This window comes from Adiantum capillus-veneris, chromosome 11, assembly GCF_014529385.1.
Source record: "Adiantum capillus-veneris isolate H3 chromosome 11, ASM1452938v2, whole genome shotgun sequence".
NCBI lineage: Eukaryota > Viridiplantae > Streptophyta > Polypodiopsida > Polypodiales > Pteridaceae > Adiantum > Adiantum capillus-veneris.
In genome coordinates, this window is record NC_140941.1 from 32,541,379 (window position 1) to 32,561,035 (window position 19,657).

Here is a 19,657-nt window from a genome sequence, read left to right on the forward strand (position 1 = left end):
TTGGACGCATTGCATAGTTTTGCAGGGGATAGTGGATTGTCTGTCAACCTTGGTAAAACCAAGGTTATGGTATTTAATACCACGCCACAGTGGGTTAGGAGATCAGCACCTACATTCACATATGGTCAGGACAGTATGGAGTACACTGATGCATACACATATCTTGGGGTGGTCTTTAGTGGACCGAGGTTCACACTGAAAGTGACAGCAAACACTAGATTGACCCGTGCCTATGCAGCCCTAGGCGGTTTAGAGAGGATTTGTTCGCAGGTTCAGTTCCCGGAACCTCAAACAAAGCTCTGGCTCTTCGACACTTTGGTCGCTTCAGTTATGCACTACGGGATTCAGGTTTGGGGACCGTCTGTTGACAGTGCTGGATGGAGTAATATGGAGAGGCCCTTGGTATCTATAATTTCTAGGCTGATTAGAGCCAAGGCCTCAGTTCCACATGACATCATACGAGCGGAGCTGGCTGCCCCACCTATGGAGGTTGAGGCACTTACCATATCAGTATCATTTGTACACAGCTTATGGGACACCACTAGGGACATATATGCTAGGCTTGCTCTTGACTCATCCAGACAGCTGGCATTACAGGGAGATACATCATGTTGGTATGCACAGATGAGCTCATGGTTTCAAAGGCATGGTTTCAGCATGGACATGCTGTCCCCTTTCCAGTATTCTCTTGATGCACCATCTCTGGCTCTTACACGTATGGAGATTACTAGACTCATTCGGCAGGATCTTATCCAGCTTGATACCAGGAGGACATGGATAGAGCCATCACGGGAGTTGGGTACGAAGAGGGCTTTCTATAGAGATCATCTTCTCCATCTCACGACAGACGGTTTTGTCACACGGCCCAGCTACATGGACACACATCTATCTCATGGGTTACGATCTGCCATAGGCCAGATTCACACATCTTCACACCAGCTTGGGATTGAGACAGGTAGATTCAGAGGCATACAAGCAGACTTTAGGATATGTGAGTTATGCCATGCAGAGCCAGAGACAGAGTTTCACTACATATGTCACTGCACAGTCTACTATGAGATATGGGGATGCTTTCATTGTTTATTCAGAGATGGTTTTGACTCGTTAGATAGAGTCATGAGATATCAGGATCAGAGATGTCTCGGATTATTTCTACTTGAGGATACAGAGACATAGAGACTCTCTATTGAGAGGGCATAGACAGAGACAGTCCCAGAGACACATCTCAGATTTCTTCAGTACGAGTACCAGAAAGGCAGTGGGGACACCACCATCACAAAGCTCGGTTCCCACCCATACACACAGTATCGGTACTCTCATTGACCGAGCTATAGAGTTGGGGAGATCGAGACGACCGCGACTGAGAAGGGGAGCCACGCAGCACCGGAGGAGATTGCGGCAGAGGATCCATAGGATTCTAGCACGACACCCAGAGTGTCGATCAGGATAGGCTTCATGCTACTGCTATATTGTATCATGGTGACACTTATCCCCACTTTGTACCTTTGTGGCATGATACCATTGCTTAGCTTACCAGCCACCCATAGGAGTTGGCAGCACTCCTTATCTCAGTTTTTAGTTTGTAGTTTTCTTTGTTTGTACCCAGTTTTGGTACTAGACTCATCATTGTAATCAGTTTGGTCTCATAGGTCATTTTGGCCTTTTGTAGACATTAATATATCATTTCATTTCATTTCATCTCTCTCTCTCTCTCTCTCTCTCTCTCTCTCTCTCTCTCTCTCTCTCTCTCTCTCTCTCTCTCTCTCTCTCTCTCTCCTACATTTGCATATGGCCAGGATACAGTAGAGTACACAGATGCATACACATACCTTGGTGTGGTATTTACAGGACCGAAGTTTACTCTTAAGAAAGCAGCGGATGCTAGATTGTCCAGAGCCTCTGCGGCCTTGGGAGGGTTGGAGAGGATGTGTTCACAAGTGCAGTTTCAGGAACCACGAACAAAACTTTGGCTCTTTGATACTGTGGTGGCTTCGGCTATGCTTTATGGGGTCCAGATTTGGGGACCATCTGTGGATCAGGATAATTGGAAGTCAATGGAGAGACCTTTGGTATCTATGATTTCCCGAATGATTAGAGCCAAGGCCTCCGTACCACACGCGATTACCCGAGCGGAACTAGCTACCCCTCCGATAGAAATTGAAGCTCTTACCAGATCAGTGTCCTTTATACATGGTTTATGGGATACAAATAATTGCGGATATACTGGATTGGCCCTCGAACCCTCTCGACAATTAGCAACGAAGGGAGATACATCATACTGGTATGCGCAACTGTCCTCGTGGTTTCAGAGACACGGGTTCAGTATGGAAAGATTACCCCCCTTCCAATACTCTCTTGAGGCTTCATCACTGGCAATCACACGAACGGAGATTAATAAAATCATCTGCCAGGATCTTATACAGTTGGACACTAAGAGGACAAGGGTAGACCCTACACAAGAATTGGACACGAAGATGGCGGACTACAAAGAAAACTTCCTACAGATATCTGAAGATGGTTTTGTGATTCGCCCGAGCTACATGGATACCCACCTGTCTCATGGTTTGAGATGTGCTATTGGTCAGATTCGTACATCCTCACACCAGCTGGAAATTGAATTTGGCAGATTTAGGGGAATCCCACATGAGAGCAGAATTTGCAAGTTATGCGGAATGGAGCCGGAGACAGAATTACACTACATATGTCATTGCACCGTATACTATGAGATACGCGGGCGTTTCCATTGCCTATTTAAAGAAGGCTTTGGACCTCTAGATAGAGTCATGCAATACCAGGATCAAAGGTGCTTAGGCCTGTACCTACTGGAACTACATCGGCACAGGGATAATCTGATGAGAAGACAAAGAGCACTACAGCCTCAGAGGCAGATCACAGATTTCTCCGGATAGAGAGAAGCAGGAATGGAAGGAGAAGCAAGAGGCCAGCAGCGAGCACAAAGGAGTACCCACATTCAGACCAAAGTCACCCTCATTGACAGGGCGATTGAGCTTAGGAAATCGAAACGACCACGACCGAGATGCAGAAGCACACTTCACCGGAGGAGACTACAACAAAGGATTAGAAGCATTCTAGCCAGACACCCAGAATGCTCCTAAGAAGTTTATCTAATTGTATTTAGTTTTTCGCATTTATTTTCACACTTTCACACTTTTCAGACATTGTAACAGATTCACCACTTTTGTATCAGTTTGGTCTCATAGGTCACTCTGGCCTTTTGAAGATGTTAATATAACATTTCATTTCATTTCTCTCTCTCTCTCTCTCTCTCTCTCTCTCTCTCTCTCTCTCTCTCTCTCTCTCTCTCTCTCTCTCTCTCTCTCTCTCTCTCTCACACACACACACACACGGATACATACCCACACACACACTACACACATACACGCATACACACACGTACTCCCTCTCTTCCCCTTCTCCCCTCTTCTTCACAATATGAAGAGAGGGTAGCTTCGAAGACAACCATGTCTTCCCCCATCATCAAGACGCCGACATCGACAATGAAGACAACCTTCATGCTCACGAACAAGGGGCTTGCACAATTGGAGAAGGACATGAAAGAATGGTGGATGGAGAGAGAGATATGGAGGGAGGAGAAAGCCACCTTCATCAAGCTATGGAACGAAGAGAAGGAGGACATGAGAGCGGAAATCCAAAACCTCAAAGAGGAGAAGGAGATAAGGGAACGGGAGAACGAGAAGGAGAGGGAGAGATGGAGGAAAGAGCAAGAAGAGATGAAGGCACAAATCGATCTCCTTCATGCTTCCATCACATCCCTCACCCCCGAGGAAGGAGAGATTAAAGAGGAGGCTAAGGAAGCCCTCAAGGAGGAGATCACCAAAGCCCTCACTACAAGCATTGAGGACAAATTAGAGGCCACCAAAGAAGGATGGGTCGAAGTGGTCAAAAAGAATATCAAGAAGGTAGCAAGAGAGGAAGCCCAAAAAGATGAGGTACTCATCGTACACACAACCATCAAGGAGGAGAAGATGCGACAAGCTCGCCGTCTCAATGTGTGAGTGACCGGCATCAAAGAACGGGATGGCCCAGTGGCCCACCTCAGGGGGCCTGACTTGTATGCCACATGGAGTTACAGAGGGAGGGGGGAGTACAGTCAACTATATTCTGGGACCCAGGGAGGCTACACACCTTATCACATCCTTCACCATTCCACCCATACCCATCGGAGCCGACCACACATATCTCTCTTTCTCCATCACCGGAGATACCATCCCACACAGCTCCACAGCACACACTCCACACACCACCTTCCATTTCACACATGAGCTAGCCTCTCTTTACTCGGCCGAGGTCGAGCATGGCCTATGCCTCCTCCACCCATCCACACCACTCTCAGTTCTCACATCACATATCTCTTCCGTTCTCCACACTTCAGCTATTAGCTCTTTTCCACACACCACTCACACAGGACGCACTCCCCCCCCCGGGACTATGCCTCAGAACCGCTGGTATGATGATGAGTGCAGAGAGCTATACCGACGCCTCCGTGCACGGTGAGCCTTAGGAGAGATCACAGAGAGAGAGGCCAGACGGCATATGAAGACGCTGACACGCCAAAAGCGGCGAGCATTCGAAGAGGCACAGGAGCTTGAGCTATACCGCCTATTCATGAGCATGGATAGTGCGACGGCATGGCGCACTCTGCGCGAGCCACGTCCGACTACAGCTATTGAGGATCCACAGATATGGCATGATTATGCAGAGCGACTTTATGAGGTGCCAGGGCAGCCTCCTATCCCACAGCCACACGGGCCACGCCCCACGTGCTCCTCCTTCTTTACAGCAGAGATGGTAGAGAGGGCCATACGCCGCATGCAGCACAGACGATCAGCTGACCATACTGGATTACAGAGTGAGCACATCATTTATGCGGCCTCCACTATAGCCCCGTTGATTGCACATGTCTTCAACCGGGCTATAGGGGAGGGCTTCCCAGAGGAGTGGACACAGCACACCATAGTGCCTATCCACAAATCTGGCGACACCCTGGACCCAGGGAACTACAGGACTATCATGATTGGCCAAGCTATATGGAGCAGTACTTGAGGCACAGCTCAGCTGCTACGCAGAGACCGAGGGTTTACGAGCTCCAGGCCAGGCAGGTTTCAGACGAGCTTTCTCCACCACTGATCACATCTTCGTTCTGCGCTGCCTCATTGATGGGGCAAAGGCGCGGAAGAAGAGGCTTTACTGCTGCTTTGTGGATTTCCGCAAGGCCTTTGACACAGTCCCACGCGAGAGACTCTTCCAGCGCCTTCACAGCATTGGGGTACCAACAGAGATGATTTGGGCCATATATACTCTCTACGAGAGGGTGACGGGTCAAGTTCGTTGCCCAGGCGGTTTTTCAGAGACCATTGCTAGCACCATTGGTGTTAAGCAAGGATGCCCACTCTCCCCGACACTCTTTGGGCTCTACATCGACGAGATCTCCGACTACATACTGCGAGCAGGGGGAGAGGGGAGCGACTTGGCAGGTACTCCGGTCCACATCATGTTATATGCTGATGATATTGTGTTGATTTCAGAGTCACCCGAGGGCTTGCAATGCCATCTTGAGGCCTTGGACGAATTCAGCACACACAGGGGGTTGACTGTGAACCTTGGCAAAACCAAGGTCATGATCTTTCACACATCCAGTGCAGTGAGGAGCGCTGCCACCTTCACAACAGCAGGAGGACAGGTTGATGTAGTCACCTCCTATGTCTACCTTGGCATCACATTCACCAGCCTACCAGGACCCTTCACTATGAGGCAGGCTGCTGCTGACAGGCTCACCCGAGGATATGCAGCTCTGACCATGCTAGAGCAGAGATGCCACCAGGCACACTTTCAGGAGCCCCGCACGAAGGGGTGGCTTTTCGACACCTTAGTCACCCCGGCCCTGATGTACTCGGCGGCTGTATGGGCACCAGGATTGACAGCTGACCAGTGGACACAGCTTGAGAGGCCACATGTATGTATGATCTCACGCTTGCTCCGCAGCAAGAAGACAGTGCCACATGACATTATTAGAGCCGAGCTCGCCACACCACCTATGTTTGTAGAGGCACTATTCCAGACAGTCTGCTTCATCCAGAGGATGAGAGAGCTACCTCCTGACAGACTTACTCGTAGAGCATTTGAGGCAGCTATACAGCTATCAGAGAGTGAGCATGAGAGAGCATGGTACTCACAGGTCAGAGCATGGTTTGAGGGACATGGTCTTGACATGGAGAGCCTACCACCATTCCAGTACGACCCCCACTCACCATATGTTCACCTCTCTCGCAGTGAGAGGAACTTGGTATTGAGACAGGATCTGTGGCAGCTATACACTAGGAGAGTCTGGGAGTCACCTGGCTTGGGGACGAGGATGTCAGATTACAGAGACCAGTTTCTCACCATATTGTCTGGGGGGTTCATACAGAGACCACGCTATATGGACACATATATGCCACATAGCTCACGGGTGGCGATTGGTCAGTTGAGAGTGGCTTCACACAGGTTAGAGATTGAGATCGGGAGACATACTGGTGTTCCCAGGGAGGAGCGAGTCTGCAAAGCCTGCACAGAGGAGGTGGAGAGTGAGGAGCACTTTGTATGTAGATGCAGAGCATACACTGAGATCAGAGGCAGGTATGAGGCCTTATTCAGAGGACAGCCCACTCTCCGAGAGATCATGGACTCTAGAGATCAGAGACAGCTCGGACGTTTCTTACTAGAGATACAGAGCCATCGGGACACACTACTACAGCCACACACAGCTACACAGACAGAGGGGAGACAGTCGCAGCTCACAGACTTCTTTCAGAGGATTGCCGCCCCTCCCTCACCAGACACTCAGAGGGGAGTGACACTCCCACAGGCGGAGGTGAGCCGAGCTAGACGACGACCACGAGTCACAGGCTACAGGGGCGCGAGCTCCCACCACCGACAGATCGAGGAGATCCGAGCCCGGGAGCGCCGTGCCACTGAGGAGCGAGTAGCTCAGATGAGGGCCGACCCGACAGCTTTCATCCGGGTAGCCTTGGCACCAGCCCCGCCCATGTACCACATCTTACATCCCCCCATTAGTACAAGATGGAGCTAGATAGCTTGATGCATTCTCATGATTGTACTACCTTGAGCATATAGACATGCATATACCCCTAGAGATAGAGCTCCATCCCTCCTCAGATACTCCACTACCTACATTCAGTTCAGTTTTGTATCAGTTTTGTTTCATTTGTCTTTCCGATAGACAGATGACATACACACCATGTACATTTGATTTGTCTCATAGGCCGATTTCGGCCTGACATAGACGTTAAAAATCTTTCTTTCTTTCTTTCTTTCTCTCTCTCTCTCTCTCTCTCTCTCTCTCTCTCTCTCTCTCTCTCTCTCTCTCCATAGTATTTTATTGTGACATTTGTCATTTCATTTTTGTCATTGTTGTCATCTTGTTACTCTGACTCTGACTTTGTATCAGATCCACCACATTGTAACTTTCTTGTTACTCTGACTCTGACTTTGTATCAGATCCACCACATTGTAACTTTCTGGTCTCATAGGTCACTTTGGCCTTTTGAAGACGTTAATATAACATTTCATTTCATTTCTCTCTCTCTCTCTCTCTCTCTCTCTCTCTCTCTCTCTCTCTCTCTCTCTCTCTCTCTCTCTCTCTCTCTCTCTCTCTCTCTCTCCACAATTATCTGCAACCGTTATCTGCTATGTACCAATAGTGCAGATTTGGTACTTTTGCCCCTTGTCCCACAGCAGGCTGGCTCCAGCTAAAATCATTTGCTGGTATCTTGGAACTTGCTCACATCTCTAATTACCTAGAACTTGCATGCTTATTGAACAATCAACCATTTGAAACTAAGCCAGTAGAGTTCTTTTCATGAAAGTGACTGCTTGCATGTTTAAAACTTGGAAAGTGTTCCAAATGTGCATGAATTTGAAGCTGAATTTGGGCTTCTCATGCATTGTTCTAGGTTTATATGAGCAAGTATTTGTGTTTTATTTTGGTTATTATTGTATTCTACTAGTAAATTATTTGATGCCATTTTATACTATTTACGTGGGAAAGCTTGGTATGTGACGTTGATAGGTCATTGAAGTGGCACCATCATTTGCAGAGGGATGGAATAAGCGAGCCACGGTCAATTACCTCTTGCAGGTTAGCTAGTCCTTCAATTCCTTCTCAGGCGTAAAGATGCCTTAGGATGTGTATTTATGTGCTGACAGGATTATCAGGCTTCAATAATGGATTGTAGACAGACTCTGGAGTTAAACCCTTATCATTTTGGAGCATTGAGCGGTAAGGTTTATTTTGAAGTCCGTAAGTATAGATCTAATTTGGAATTTTGATGTAGATTAATTTTTTTTTCGATCTAATTTTACAACCTAGTGTGGATAACTACATGAGGCGTTGCACTTTCCTTCAAAGGGGAAACTGGGCTTATCCTAGGTATAAAATCTTGTCGTCTAGCAGGCATGAAGACTTCACATTGTGAAGTTTTGTTCTGAGTTATGACTAGTTGATTAAATGTTAGTTTTTCCTATATTCTATTGTGCGTTAGTGATATCAACCATTTAATTTTTGTAGTATTTTCCCCATCTAATGGTTCTATCAGTGCTAGCCTTCAATATGGTTGAGTCTGCCCTGAATCTCTAGAGTTATGACACAAACTGTGTATGCAAATCTTTTTACGCATGCATACTCATGTGTGTGTGAGTGAGTGCGTGAGCCTGCCCTGCGCGTGAGACTGATTCTGCCCATGCGTGCCTGCAATTGCTGCTCGTGTGTGCGACCCTGCCCTACGGGCTTTGCTGTTGCACGCCCTTTGGTTCTGCGCGACCTGCCCAAGGTGGCCTCAGACGAGCTGGACAGAACCCCTAACATGATGTGAGCAGGTGCTAAAAGTGTCTCTACAGGCAGCGTACAGTAGGACACACAAGTCACGATCCTGCTGGTTAGATTTTCTGTGTGTGGTGTGTGTGAGGGGCCGAAAGTTTTCCAGCAGCAGGATTCCTATACAGCCAACCTGTGTGTGTGTGTGTGTGTGTGTGTGTGTGTGTGTGTGTGTGTGTGTGTGTCTCGGTGTCTATAACAATCATATATCAAAAATCCCCAAAAAAGAGTGTGTGTGTGTGTGTGTGTGTGTGTGTGTGTGTGTGTGAGAGCTTCGCATGGATTTGGCTGAGCAGCGTATATACAAGCGCCGGAAAGCCATGAAATTTTCGGATATGGATGCTTTAAGCCTTATCAAAGAATGTTTGCATGAGGACTTCGAGGATGCATGTCTAACCTGGGAAGGATCCGTTCCCGTCAAGGAAGTACGCATCCCTATACAAGAGCTTATGAATCCTGCTGCTCAATATGCACTTAACAATGTGATTCTTTTTTTTCCGGGTAGAGTGCCTACCGCTCAAGATGTAGGCCAATGGGTTGATTTCCTACTCAAACGGCAAGCAGTCCGAGGGGTTTACGTTGGCGCGCGAGGGTTCTATAAAGTCTTGCTGGCCGACATGGATGCTCAGGATGCTCTGCTTGAAATGTCTCCATTGTTCTTCAATACGCAGATGACTCATGTACTGCCCTGGGCTCTCACCAAGGACTATCAGAGTCTCATTTGTCACAAGTGCCTTATTTGGGTTGAGGTAGTCGACTTTCCTCACACTTGGCGTCACTTTCTTCCTTTGTTGGCTGTTCAGCTGGGCAAAGTCATTTGCCCTCCTAAGGCTGGACGCAAACAAAACCCTTTTTGTATTCTATGGGACACAGATATCCCCACGCCAATAGGTATTTCGATCGATTTCAGGGATGCAGTGGTTGGAAGCGTCCATTTAAGCTTAAATGGGGCAAATTTGTAAATTCTTGCTTCCGCTGTGGCAAATTTGGTCATATGCAGTCCGAATGTCTGGAACCAAATCTGCAACCATCGCCTTCAGCTGTTCCTACTCCTCAACCTCACTCACCTCCGAAATCTTCTACTGAGGCTCAAACCAAAGGTGCTTCAACCTCCTCCCCGACAACTGGGGCGAATAAAGGCAAAGGGAAACAATTACAATTGTCTGCACTTTTTGCTTCTCCAAATATTAAAGACAAAGGAAAAGAACATGTTTCAACCTCTCAAACTCGGATAGTGTTCAATAAACCCGCTAAAGATGCTACAACCCGTATTCCGGCATCTTCTCGTAATTATGTGTCCCCTTTGAAGAAAGTTGCTCAAAAAAAACTCCCTTGTAATGACAACACTTCTTTGGCCGAAGCTTGGGACAAGGTGGTCCGCTCTTATAAGGAAGTTGTTACAAGAGAAGCCTCTTCATCGCAAGGTACCTTTATTTTCAATCATCGGAGTCCAGGTCTTGACCCACCTCCTCAGGTACCTACAATTGGGGAGGATGTGTCGATGGGCACTGGTACTTGAGTTTTCTCCCCTTTTTTTCCGTTTCCTCACCCACTGTATATACCATATCAGAATGCATAGTTCTTTGAATTGCATCTCCTATAATGTGTGTGGGTTATGCAATCACGAAAAGTGGCGGCTAACCTAGCACTATGTACATACATGTAAAGCGGACATTGTGGCGGTTCTTCAAGAGCATAACCAACATCAATTTGCAGGATAAACTTCTTACTTCTTGGACTACTGGATAGCTTATGTAGGATCAGCTGGCTATCCTCGAGTACTTATACTTGTTCGACACGAACTCTTCCCGACCTTGGTTTTCAATGACTCGGCTAGGAGATGGATGGTCATCCAATGTATTGTTAATGGGGAAGTTTTCGAATTTGGAGGATTATATGCATACACAGCTTTTGTAGACAGGGCACACTTGTGGAGTGCTATCTCCTCTTATTGTTGGAGTTTTAATGCATTTCTCTGTGGGGATATTAATAATGCACCAAACCTTGCAGATATTACTATTGGGCATTCTTACATGCTTCATATGGAACGGTAATCATGGGATCAATTTCTACTGACATGTAATGGCCTTGATTTGTGGCCCTTTTCGGATGCGACTGATCCAGGATTCACTTTTCAACATAATGCTCAATGTATGTATCGCGCTCGGCTGGATTGTTGGTATCTTTTTCACATGCAACAGTATGATGACTTTGTATGCGAGATGAGGATTGATTATGCCATGTGTCTCTCAGATCATTTTCCTGTATGCTTGAAACTTCGTTTTGGCTCTTTTGATGTCAATGATCGCCTACCCAAGAAGAGGCTTTTGCATGTCAATAATACTTATCTCAGGCATGAGCCTTTTCGTGCTATGATTGTGGATATCATTCCGCCTTTGATCTCCCAGAGGTATGTTGATATGGACATAGCTTGGTTCCGCTTTGTTATGCGTGTTCAGTGTGTTATCCAGGGTTATGGACATAGCTTGGTTCCGCTTTGTTATGCGTGTTCAATGTGTTATCCAAGATAATTTGTCACGATTAAGGGAACAGGTTAATCAGGCAAAGGATACTTGTAACAGATTAATGCACTTGGCTAATCATTCTTCTCTTACTGACACTCGAATGATTGAGTTGTTTTATGCCCGCGCTATGTTACGGCAGAATGATGAGAGGAAATTGGCCAAATGGTAGACTCGAGCTTGTCAACAGGATTTTGGAGATAAAGGATGTGCTTCTAAATAATTTTCTAGCATTTGCATCACTCCAGGCAGTCTCAAGCTATACGGAGAGTTAAATTACCCTCATGGGAGTGGACCTCCACTTTCCGAGATCTAGCACTAGCCCTACACTCTCATTATGGCAAGATTTTTGAGGCCCCTTCTTCTCCCACGAGAGAAGCTTGCCAAGCGCGCCACATGTTTCTATCGCATGTTACTCCCATTCTTTCGATGCGGCAGGCTCAAGACTTGGAAGTTGTTTTCACTGAGTCGGAATTGTATGCAAGCTTGCTTGATTTGGGTTGATGGAGAGCTCCTGTTTGGGATGGTCTCTCTGTGGAATTTTTCTTGTCTTTCTGGGAATATTTGAAGTTGCCTCTGTTGTTCATGATGAATACATCTTAAGAACAACGGGAACTGCCCTCCTCTTGGAATATGCTCAAGCAGGTTGACATTGAAAAGGCATTTGATATTGTTCTTTGGGATTATATTGCGGATACCATGCAACACTTGGGATTTGGGCCTAGGCTATCCCGTGTCGTGCTTTTCTTGTATGCACACAGCACTTTTGTTGGCTTGCTGGATGGATCTCTTACAGAATCTTGGCCTTTGGGACGGTCGGTAAGGCAGGGCTGCCCTCTGGGTGCTTTGCTTTATGCGATTGCTACTAACCCCTTGTTTATGTATTTGGATTCCTTGACTTCCACTGGTAGGCTACGTGGCCTGAGTTTACCTCCGGACGGCAGATTGTTGGTCAAGCCTATGCGGATGACTCTTTGTTTATGCCTCGCAATCACTATGATGATGTACAGCAAATTATGCATACTCTTCACTTGTTTGGATTGGCGGCAGGTCTCTGTTAGGGTTAAGGTGGATAGGTTAGTGTACCATTCATGGCATAAGCATGCTTGGAGAGGTTAGTGTAGAGCTTGAGAGAGAAACTATTGCAGAATACAATATAGACTATACTTGCAAATGATAAAGCTTAATATTATTCAGCAGAACCTGCCTCTATATAGGCTTTTACAAGTAGGCAGCCTTTGACACATGAGCACAAAAGGTGGCTGCCAATGCACAATACAAGTGGCTTTCTCTTTACAAAGGTTGCAAGAGACTTTTCACATGGATTGACACATAAGGCTTTTCTAGGTGGAAGAGACTGTTCACATAAGAATTCACATAAGAGCTGCAACAAAACTCGCATCCCAACAAGCCTCCCCTATGTGGGTTTTGGTTGCATATCACTCACACAATCCTCCTTTCAAAACAGACTAGGGTGAGGCACACAATTCACATGCCTCCCCTTGAACAGAAAGTTGCCTCCCCTAGACACAAAGGGTGTAGGCACACACAACATCAGGGTGTAGGCAATGGTAAGACATTCCCTATAAGTTGTGAACGCTTGCATCTGTATTATGTTGTCACCTCATGGGTTACTGGGTAAACTTTAAACCCAGGGTTTGGGAGTAAACCAAAAACCCCATTTGTGATTGGTAGCTCATTGAAGCGCCAAGTTATGGGAAATCCTAAAACCCTTGGTTGTGAGAAAACCGAAAACTCACGGTTGGGAGTACACCTAAAACTCCATGTATCATGAGTGTGACGAGTCTAGTTTTAGGGGACGTATGTGACGGCCCTACCAAGTTTGGCTGAAGGGGGCGATGGTTATGGTCAGCCTGCACTTGGGCGACCATGTGAAATGTGAACATGTTGTAAAAGGTATTTCAAGCCTAAAACCTAAGATGATAACTCTCTTATTTTTGTGCTCCAGTAGTGCGTTATCTCATCTTCTTCTCTCTCTCGTCTGCTGGCTCTCCTTGTCATGTCTGTGAGAGATGCCATCCGCTTCGTGAGCTCAACTGTCTCAAAGTTCTTTTGTAAATCCAAGCTATTGCCTCTGAAAGAGTGTGACTGGCATAAGATATTGTGGCCTGGGGAGATTGTTCCTCCACATGTTTTGGTTCGCCATTTGGGTTATCCGCTAGGTTGGAATGTATCGACTGTGCAGAAACTAGGTTGGGTGCTCCAACGTCTGCATTCCAAGTTAAATTACTGGAAATTGTCCACGTGGCCACTTCATGTGCGTCTCAGGATTGTCCAATGCATCCTTGTGGCTTATGTGCGGTTTTACTTGCCTTTGTTATCCTGGTCTCGGTTGCGCTTGCAGTCCCTCATGTTCAATATTTTAGAACATTTTTGGCGGACCTCGTCTAGCAAGAAGGGTCTTCCGCTTCTATCTATGGACAAGCTGTGTTCTCCAAAGCGGCTTGGAGGGTTGAATATTTTGGACTTGCGATGTCATCTTTTTGGCTCGGAAAGCTATGCTAATGCCAGTTTTGGTGGAGCAGTAGCAACCCTCGGCTCTCATGGTCACACATTTGTGTACGCACATTGTCACCCCATCTTTTGATCATTGGAAACCGACTTATTGGGATGTTGTTTTTGGGAATCTTGAAGGACACATTCCTGGACGTCCCTTTACTTCTTCTCTCATTGTTGATTCGAAGGTTGTCACTTCGCATTTGGCCTGGAATGGTCGACAATCCTCTGTGGGTAACTCCCTTTGTTTGGAGAGTCTGCATTGGAGCAGGGCCTTTGCTTCGACTTTGGTTCAACGGTCTCCTCGCCAAGCGTATTTTCTTTCCCAAAAAGGAATCTATCAGGTGCAGCAGGTGCTTGATGACTCGGGTTATGTTCTTTCGTTCGTTGATGCAGTGTCCCGCTTTCGGTTGGGTCCTCACTATTCTCCTCTCTGGTGGGAAATTCAAAGGATGCTTGCTGATCACTCACCCATTCCTCCTTTGGATGTGGACTCTCGCTTCTCTGATTGGAATCTGGCTACTACTAGATTGGACTGCATCTCAACTGGCAGTGTCTATGCCATCCTTCAGTCTGATGTATGCATTGTGCATCATGGTAATCAGCTGTGGTTGCTTTCCGAGTCATCCTTGTGGTGGCAACACACATTGTCTCGCATTTTGCATAGTCATCTACCTTTGAAGGAACGTGTTTTCTTGTGGCGCTGCTTGGTGGGAGCTCTACCTGTTGTTGGCAGTGTGTTACATGCTCGGAATATAGCACAGTGCCTTCCCGCTGTCCCAGATGCCTTGAAGCTAAGGAGACGGTGCCACACTTACTATGGCGTTGTCGCCACTCCAGAGCCTTCATTCAGCAAGTGTCGACTGCTCTTCGGCTGCGTTTTCCTTCCGACTCTTTTCACAGACACTTTTGGCTTTTTGGCGTGCTCCAGTCACCGCAATCTCCGTTTGCGGTGTTCTTCACCTGGGTCAGAATTTGGACTCTGTGGGCCATCTGGCACCATAGGAACTCCTTAATGTTCCAAGGCACTTATGTTGTTGACCCCTTTCCCTATTTCAAATTATCTCTTGGTCAAGCGTTGCACTTTGCTTATGATGCTGGGGACATCACTCTTGATACCTACGGAATTTACTTTGACTGTTTCTAGCCTTCGGAGCCTCATAGTGCTCCTCTTTTTGTATCCCTTTCTTTTCGTGGGTTTTCCTCGCTTTGAGGTGTCCCACTTGTAAATTAATCAAAGCAGATTTACAACAAAAAAAAATGTGTGTGTGAGTGACGAACCTGCACGACCTCCTTCCCTTACGCGACCTTCTGCCTTGCATGCTCCTATCGGTGCTTCTGTCCCTGTTAACAATGTTGGGCAGCCAACAACTTCTACCAGATCTGCGTGTGTGTGTGTGTGTGTGTGAGCGTGAGTGACGAACCTGCACGACCTCCTGCCCTGCATCTTTAGAGTTATCACACAAACTCCGTATGCAAATCTTTATATGCATGCATGCTCATGTGTGTGTGTGTGTGTGTGTGTGTGTGTGTGTGTGTGAGTGAGTGAGTGACGAACCTGCACAACCTCCTGCCCTTCGCAAGCCCTTACGCGACCTTCTGCCCTGCATGCTCCTATCGATGCTTCTGTCCCTGTCAGCAACGTTGGGCAGCCAACAACTTCTACCAGATCTGCGTGTGTGTCTGTGTGTGTTTGTGGATGCTATGTCCCTCATCAAGGAATGATTGCACAAAGATTTTTAGGATTCCTATAGGACCTAAGAGGGTTTGGAACCTTGTCAGTGATGCTATGTCCCTCATCAAGGAATGTCTGCACAAAGATTTTCAGGATGCCTGTAGGGCCTAAGAGTGTCTGGAACCTTATAGATGGATGCTATGTCCCTCATCAAGGAATGTCTGCACGAAGATTTATTGGATGCCTGTAGGGCCTAAGAGGGTCTGGAACCTGAGAAAGAAGTCCATATCCAGTTCAACAACTCATGGATCTTGTCACCTAGTATGTGTTGGGGCAAAGGCCTCTATGCTTTGCCCGGTCGCCCATGCTATGGGCGCCCATCCACTTTTGTACATTGATACACTTAAGAATGTATAGGGGGCTGTTCGTACTCTTGGAGTCTCCCCACCCATATCTCTGTGTTCTTGTGTGTCTTCTTCCTCACCGCACCGCACCCGCGCACTCGCACGCTCCGCACCGCACACTCACAAGTGGTATCAGAGCTGACGGTTCTTCCCGGCTCCGGTGCCGTGCACGAAGGCTCCCGACGAGGTAAGGTTCAAGCTTTGGATAAGCTAGTGTGTAGAAAATTGAGCTCTAGGAGAGCTTGACACTATTCTATAGAACCCTTGAGCAAGGTGCAGAGCTTTGGATAAGTCAAGAGCTTTTGAGCTTGGAATCCAAAGGCAACAAGTATTGCAAATTGAAGGTACCGCAACATCAGATAGCACTGGCAAGAAATTCTGAGTAGCGCTGGTGGAGATTCTTAGTAGCACTACAGGCAAGGCATTCAATAGCGTTAATTTCTAGACATCACTGGTGGCCTCAGCAGATAGCGCTAGGTGAAAAAGCAGATACACACGCGCACACACACACACACACATCCTCGTCGAGGAAGAAAAGCAAAGAGAGGGAAGCTCTCAGCCCGTTTCTCTCTCATTGCATGCTGGAGCATTTTTGGCGCACATCCTCCAGGCTCCCACAAGAAGAGGTTGCGTTTTTTATCTATGGATAAGCTATGCACGCCTAAGCGATTGGGAGGGATTAATATTTTGGATCTACGTCAACATGTACTAGCTGGAAATCTATGCTCCTACCTGTTTTGGTGGAACAGCAATAGCCCTGGACGCTCATGGTTTCACATTTATGCGGTGGTATTGTGTCACTAGCACCATTGTATTGGGATGTCATCTTGGGCAGCTTGATGGTCATATCCCAGGATGTCCTTTCACTTCGTCCCTTTTTGCTGATTGGAAGGCTGTTATACCTCGTATTTGTCTTGGCATGGTCACTAGTCCCCTCAAGGTAACTCCCTCTGGTTAAGGAGCATTCACTGGAGTAGAGCGTTCTCTCACTTTGATTCAGCCCTTTCCTCGTTAAGCATACTTTCTTTCGCAAAAAGGGGTATGCTAGGTTGATTAGGGTGTGGACGTCACAGGGCAGGTTCTCTCCTTTCATATGCCGCTCTTCGTTATGAGCTGGGACCTCATTATCGACATTTGTGGCAGCAAATTCACCAGTTGCTTGTTGATGTTTCCCCAATGCCTCCATTTCTTGTGGATTCGCAGCTTTCGGATTGGAATCTTGCCCATGCTAGGTTGGATTGCATATTAGCTGAATGAGTTTAGTCTTTGCTACAGTCTGATGCATCGATTGTGTCTCGCGGAAATCAGCTGCGGTCACTATCCAAGTCTCAGTTGTGGTGGCAAAGCACGTTGGCTCGCATTTGGAAGAATCGTCTACCTCTCAAACAAAGAATTTTCTTATGGTGATGCATGGTGGGTGCTCTACCGGTTGGTACTTTGTTGCATGTGCAGCGCATCACCTCCTCTCGTTGTGTCCGATGTCATGGGGCAGATGAGACTGCCACACATTTGCTTTGGGATTGCCGCTCCTCTCGAACTTTCCTCAGACAAGTGTCCTTCGCTCTGTGCCTTTGTTTCCCCTCCGGAATCTTTCACAGACGGTTCTGGATTTTTGGAGTCCTCCAACCGTGAGAGTCTCCATTTGAGGTCTTCAATTGGGTCAGATTTTGGGTTATGTGGACCATGTGGCACCAACATAACTCTCAGATGTTCATGCCCTAGAAATTGACTCTTTCCCTTCAAATTTTCGCTTGGACAAGCTTTACACTTTGCTCATGATGTGGGAGACATCTCTCTTGAAGCTTATGGAATTTACTTTGATTGTTTCTAGTTTTCGGAGCCTTCTGGGGCTTTGTCCTTTGTACCTCTTATTTATTGTGGGTTTTCCTCACTTTGAGGTTTCCCACTTGTAAATTCAATCAAGATTTACTAAAAAAAAAGTGTGTGTGTGTGTGTGTACCCGCACGCGTGCCTAGTTCTTAACCCACTAGTGGGCTGACGGTGTTAGTGGGGATGTCGGAGTATTTAGTCAATTCCATGCATGATGGAGCCAATGGTTATATTGTCTTGTAGATGCAAATCGAAGCTTCTGCCGCTTGGTTCTCCTGGCATAATCGACTATGCCGGAGAGATTGTTCCTCCGAATGTGATTGGCAGGCATCTGGGGTATATCCAATTGGATGGAATATCACTCATGCTCAAAAAGTGGATTGGGTTATGCAGCGCTTGAATGTCAAATTGCATTACTGGAAATTGTCCACATGGCCATTACATGTTTGCTTGCAAATTGTTCAAAGTATCTTGAGGGCTTACTTTGTGGCGAACACATGCTCACAAAAAAGGCTTGCATTTGATGTCGATTGAGAAACTTTGCACTCCTAAGTGCTTTGCTGGTCTCAATATCTTGGACCTGCGTAGCCATGTTGTTGCCTGCTCTTGTGCAACAAACTCAGCCTTGGGTACTTATGCTTGCCTACCTGTGTCAGTATGTGGTTACTTCCTCCTTTGGTCTTTGGGAGGTAGTGTTTGGCAAGATGGAATGCCACATTCTTGGATGCCCTTCCAGTTTGATTTCTGCTCGGAAAGATGCTACAATTCATTTATCATGGCATGATCGACAACAACACAACGTTTCGCAAGGAGAGTCTTCATTGAAGTCGGGCGTTTCCTCTTACTTTGGTTGACCGTTCGCCTCGCCAAGCATATTTTCTCTCGTTGTGGCCTTCGCGTAGTTGGTGATGTGGTTGATGAGGCAGGCTACACTTTCCAGTTTCCTTTTGACTGCTCACCTTTTTGGATTGGGTATGCATTACCGGCAGTTTTGGAGAGAGCTTTAAAGCATGCTGGCTGACTTTCTACCCATTCCGCATTTGGCTGATGGTACTCGCATGTCTGATTGGACTTTCTCCTTTTGAGGCCATTTTTGCCAGTCAAGCTTATGCTCTTCTTCTACCGCGGCCTTGGCTTGCTGATCACTGTGTCAATGCACAAATCAAACACCTGGTGGAGGAAGCCACTCTTTGCCATCTAGAAGAGTTGCTTGCCTTTGAAGGAGCGATTGTTTCTCTAGCGATGCTTGCTTGGAGTTCTCCTAGTGGGCACTTTTCTCGGTACATTTCATATGTGCTCTTCTCGGTGTGTTCACTATTCGACTACGAAAGAGATAGTTAGTCACCTACTTTGGGATTGCTACATTACTAGGGTTTTTCTTCGCCACCTATCAGATTGTATGCAGCTCCGTTTTTTCTCCATGGTCTTCCACAAACAGTTTTGGGCTTTTGGCATTCTCCCGCCTTCTGTAAAATAGTTTGTGGTCTTCTTTATGTGGGTCAGATTGCTTATTGGACCATGTGGCATCATACAAGGGTCTCACAAGCAATCAAGCGGGTTATGCTTTCCTCGGGTGTTTGGACTTCTTCGAATTAGGAACTTGCTAGTGCCTTGGTTTTACATTATCGACAGGTGATTGCTACTCCTCAGGCATCTTCGGCTGCTTGCCATGCGCATCAATGATGCTTTCTTTTGTTCATTCGATCATATCCCCGCAAGATGCACGTTGCCTTGAGGAACCGTTCACTAGCTCAGAATTGCATAGTGCGTTGCTTGCATTGGGCCGTTGGTGGTC

At 46.8% G+C, this 19,657-nt stretch overlaps 1 protein-coding gene across 6 annotated transcripts in view; it reads left to right on the forward strand.

The window, feature by feature from the left end:
- LOC147447076 (uncharacterized) overlaps nt 1-19,657 on the forward strand; it is a 186,405-nt gene that overhangs the window by 162,978 nt on the left and 3,770 nt on the right. For all 6 annotated transcript variants that reach the window (XR_015189588.1, XM_086522983.1, XM_086522982.1 and 3 more), the window contains 2 exons: nt 8,111-8,179; nt 8,248-8,320. Coding sequence is in view for 5 of the 6 variants with exons in the window: in XM_086522983.1 (XP_086379109.1) it covers nt 8,111-8,179; nt 8,248-8,320 (142 nt within the window). In the remaining variant the exon portion in view is untranslated. The remainder of the gene's footprint in view (nt 1-8,110; nt 8,180-8,247; nt 8,321-19,657) is intronic.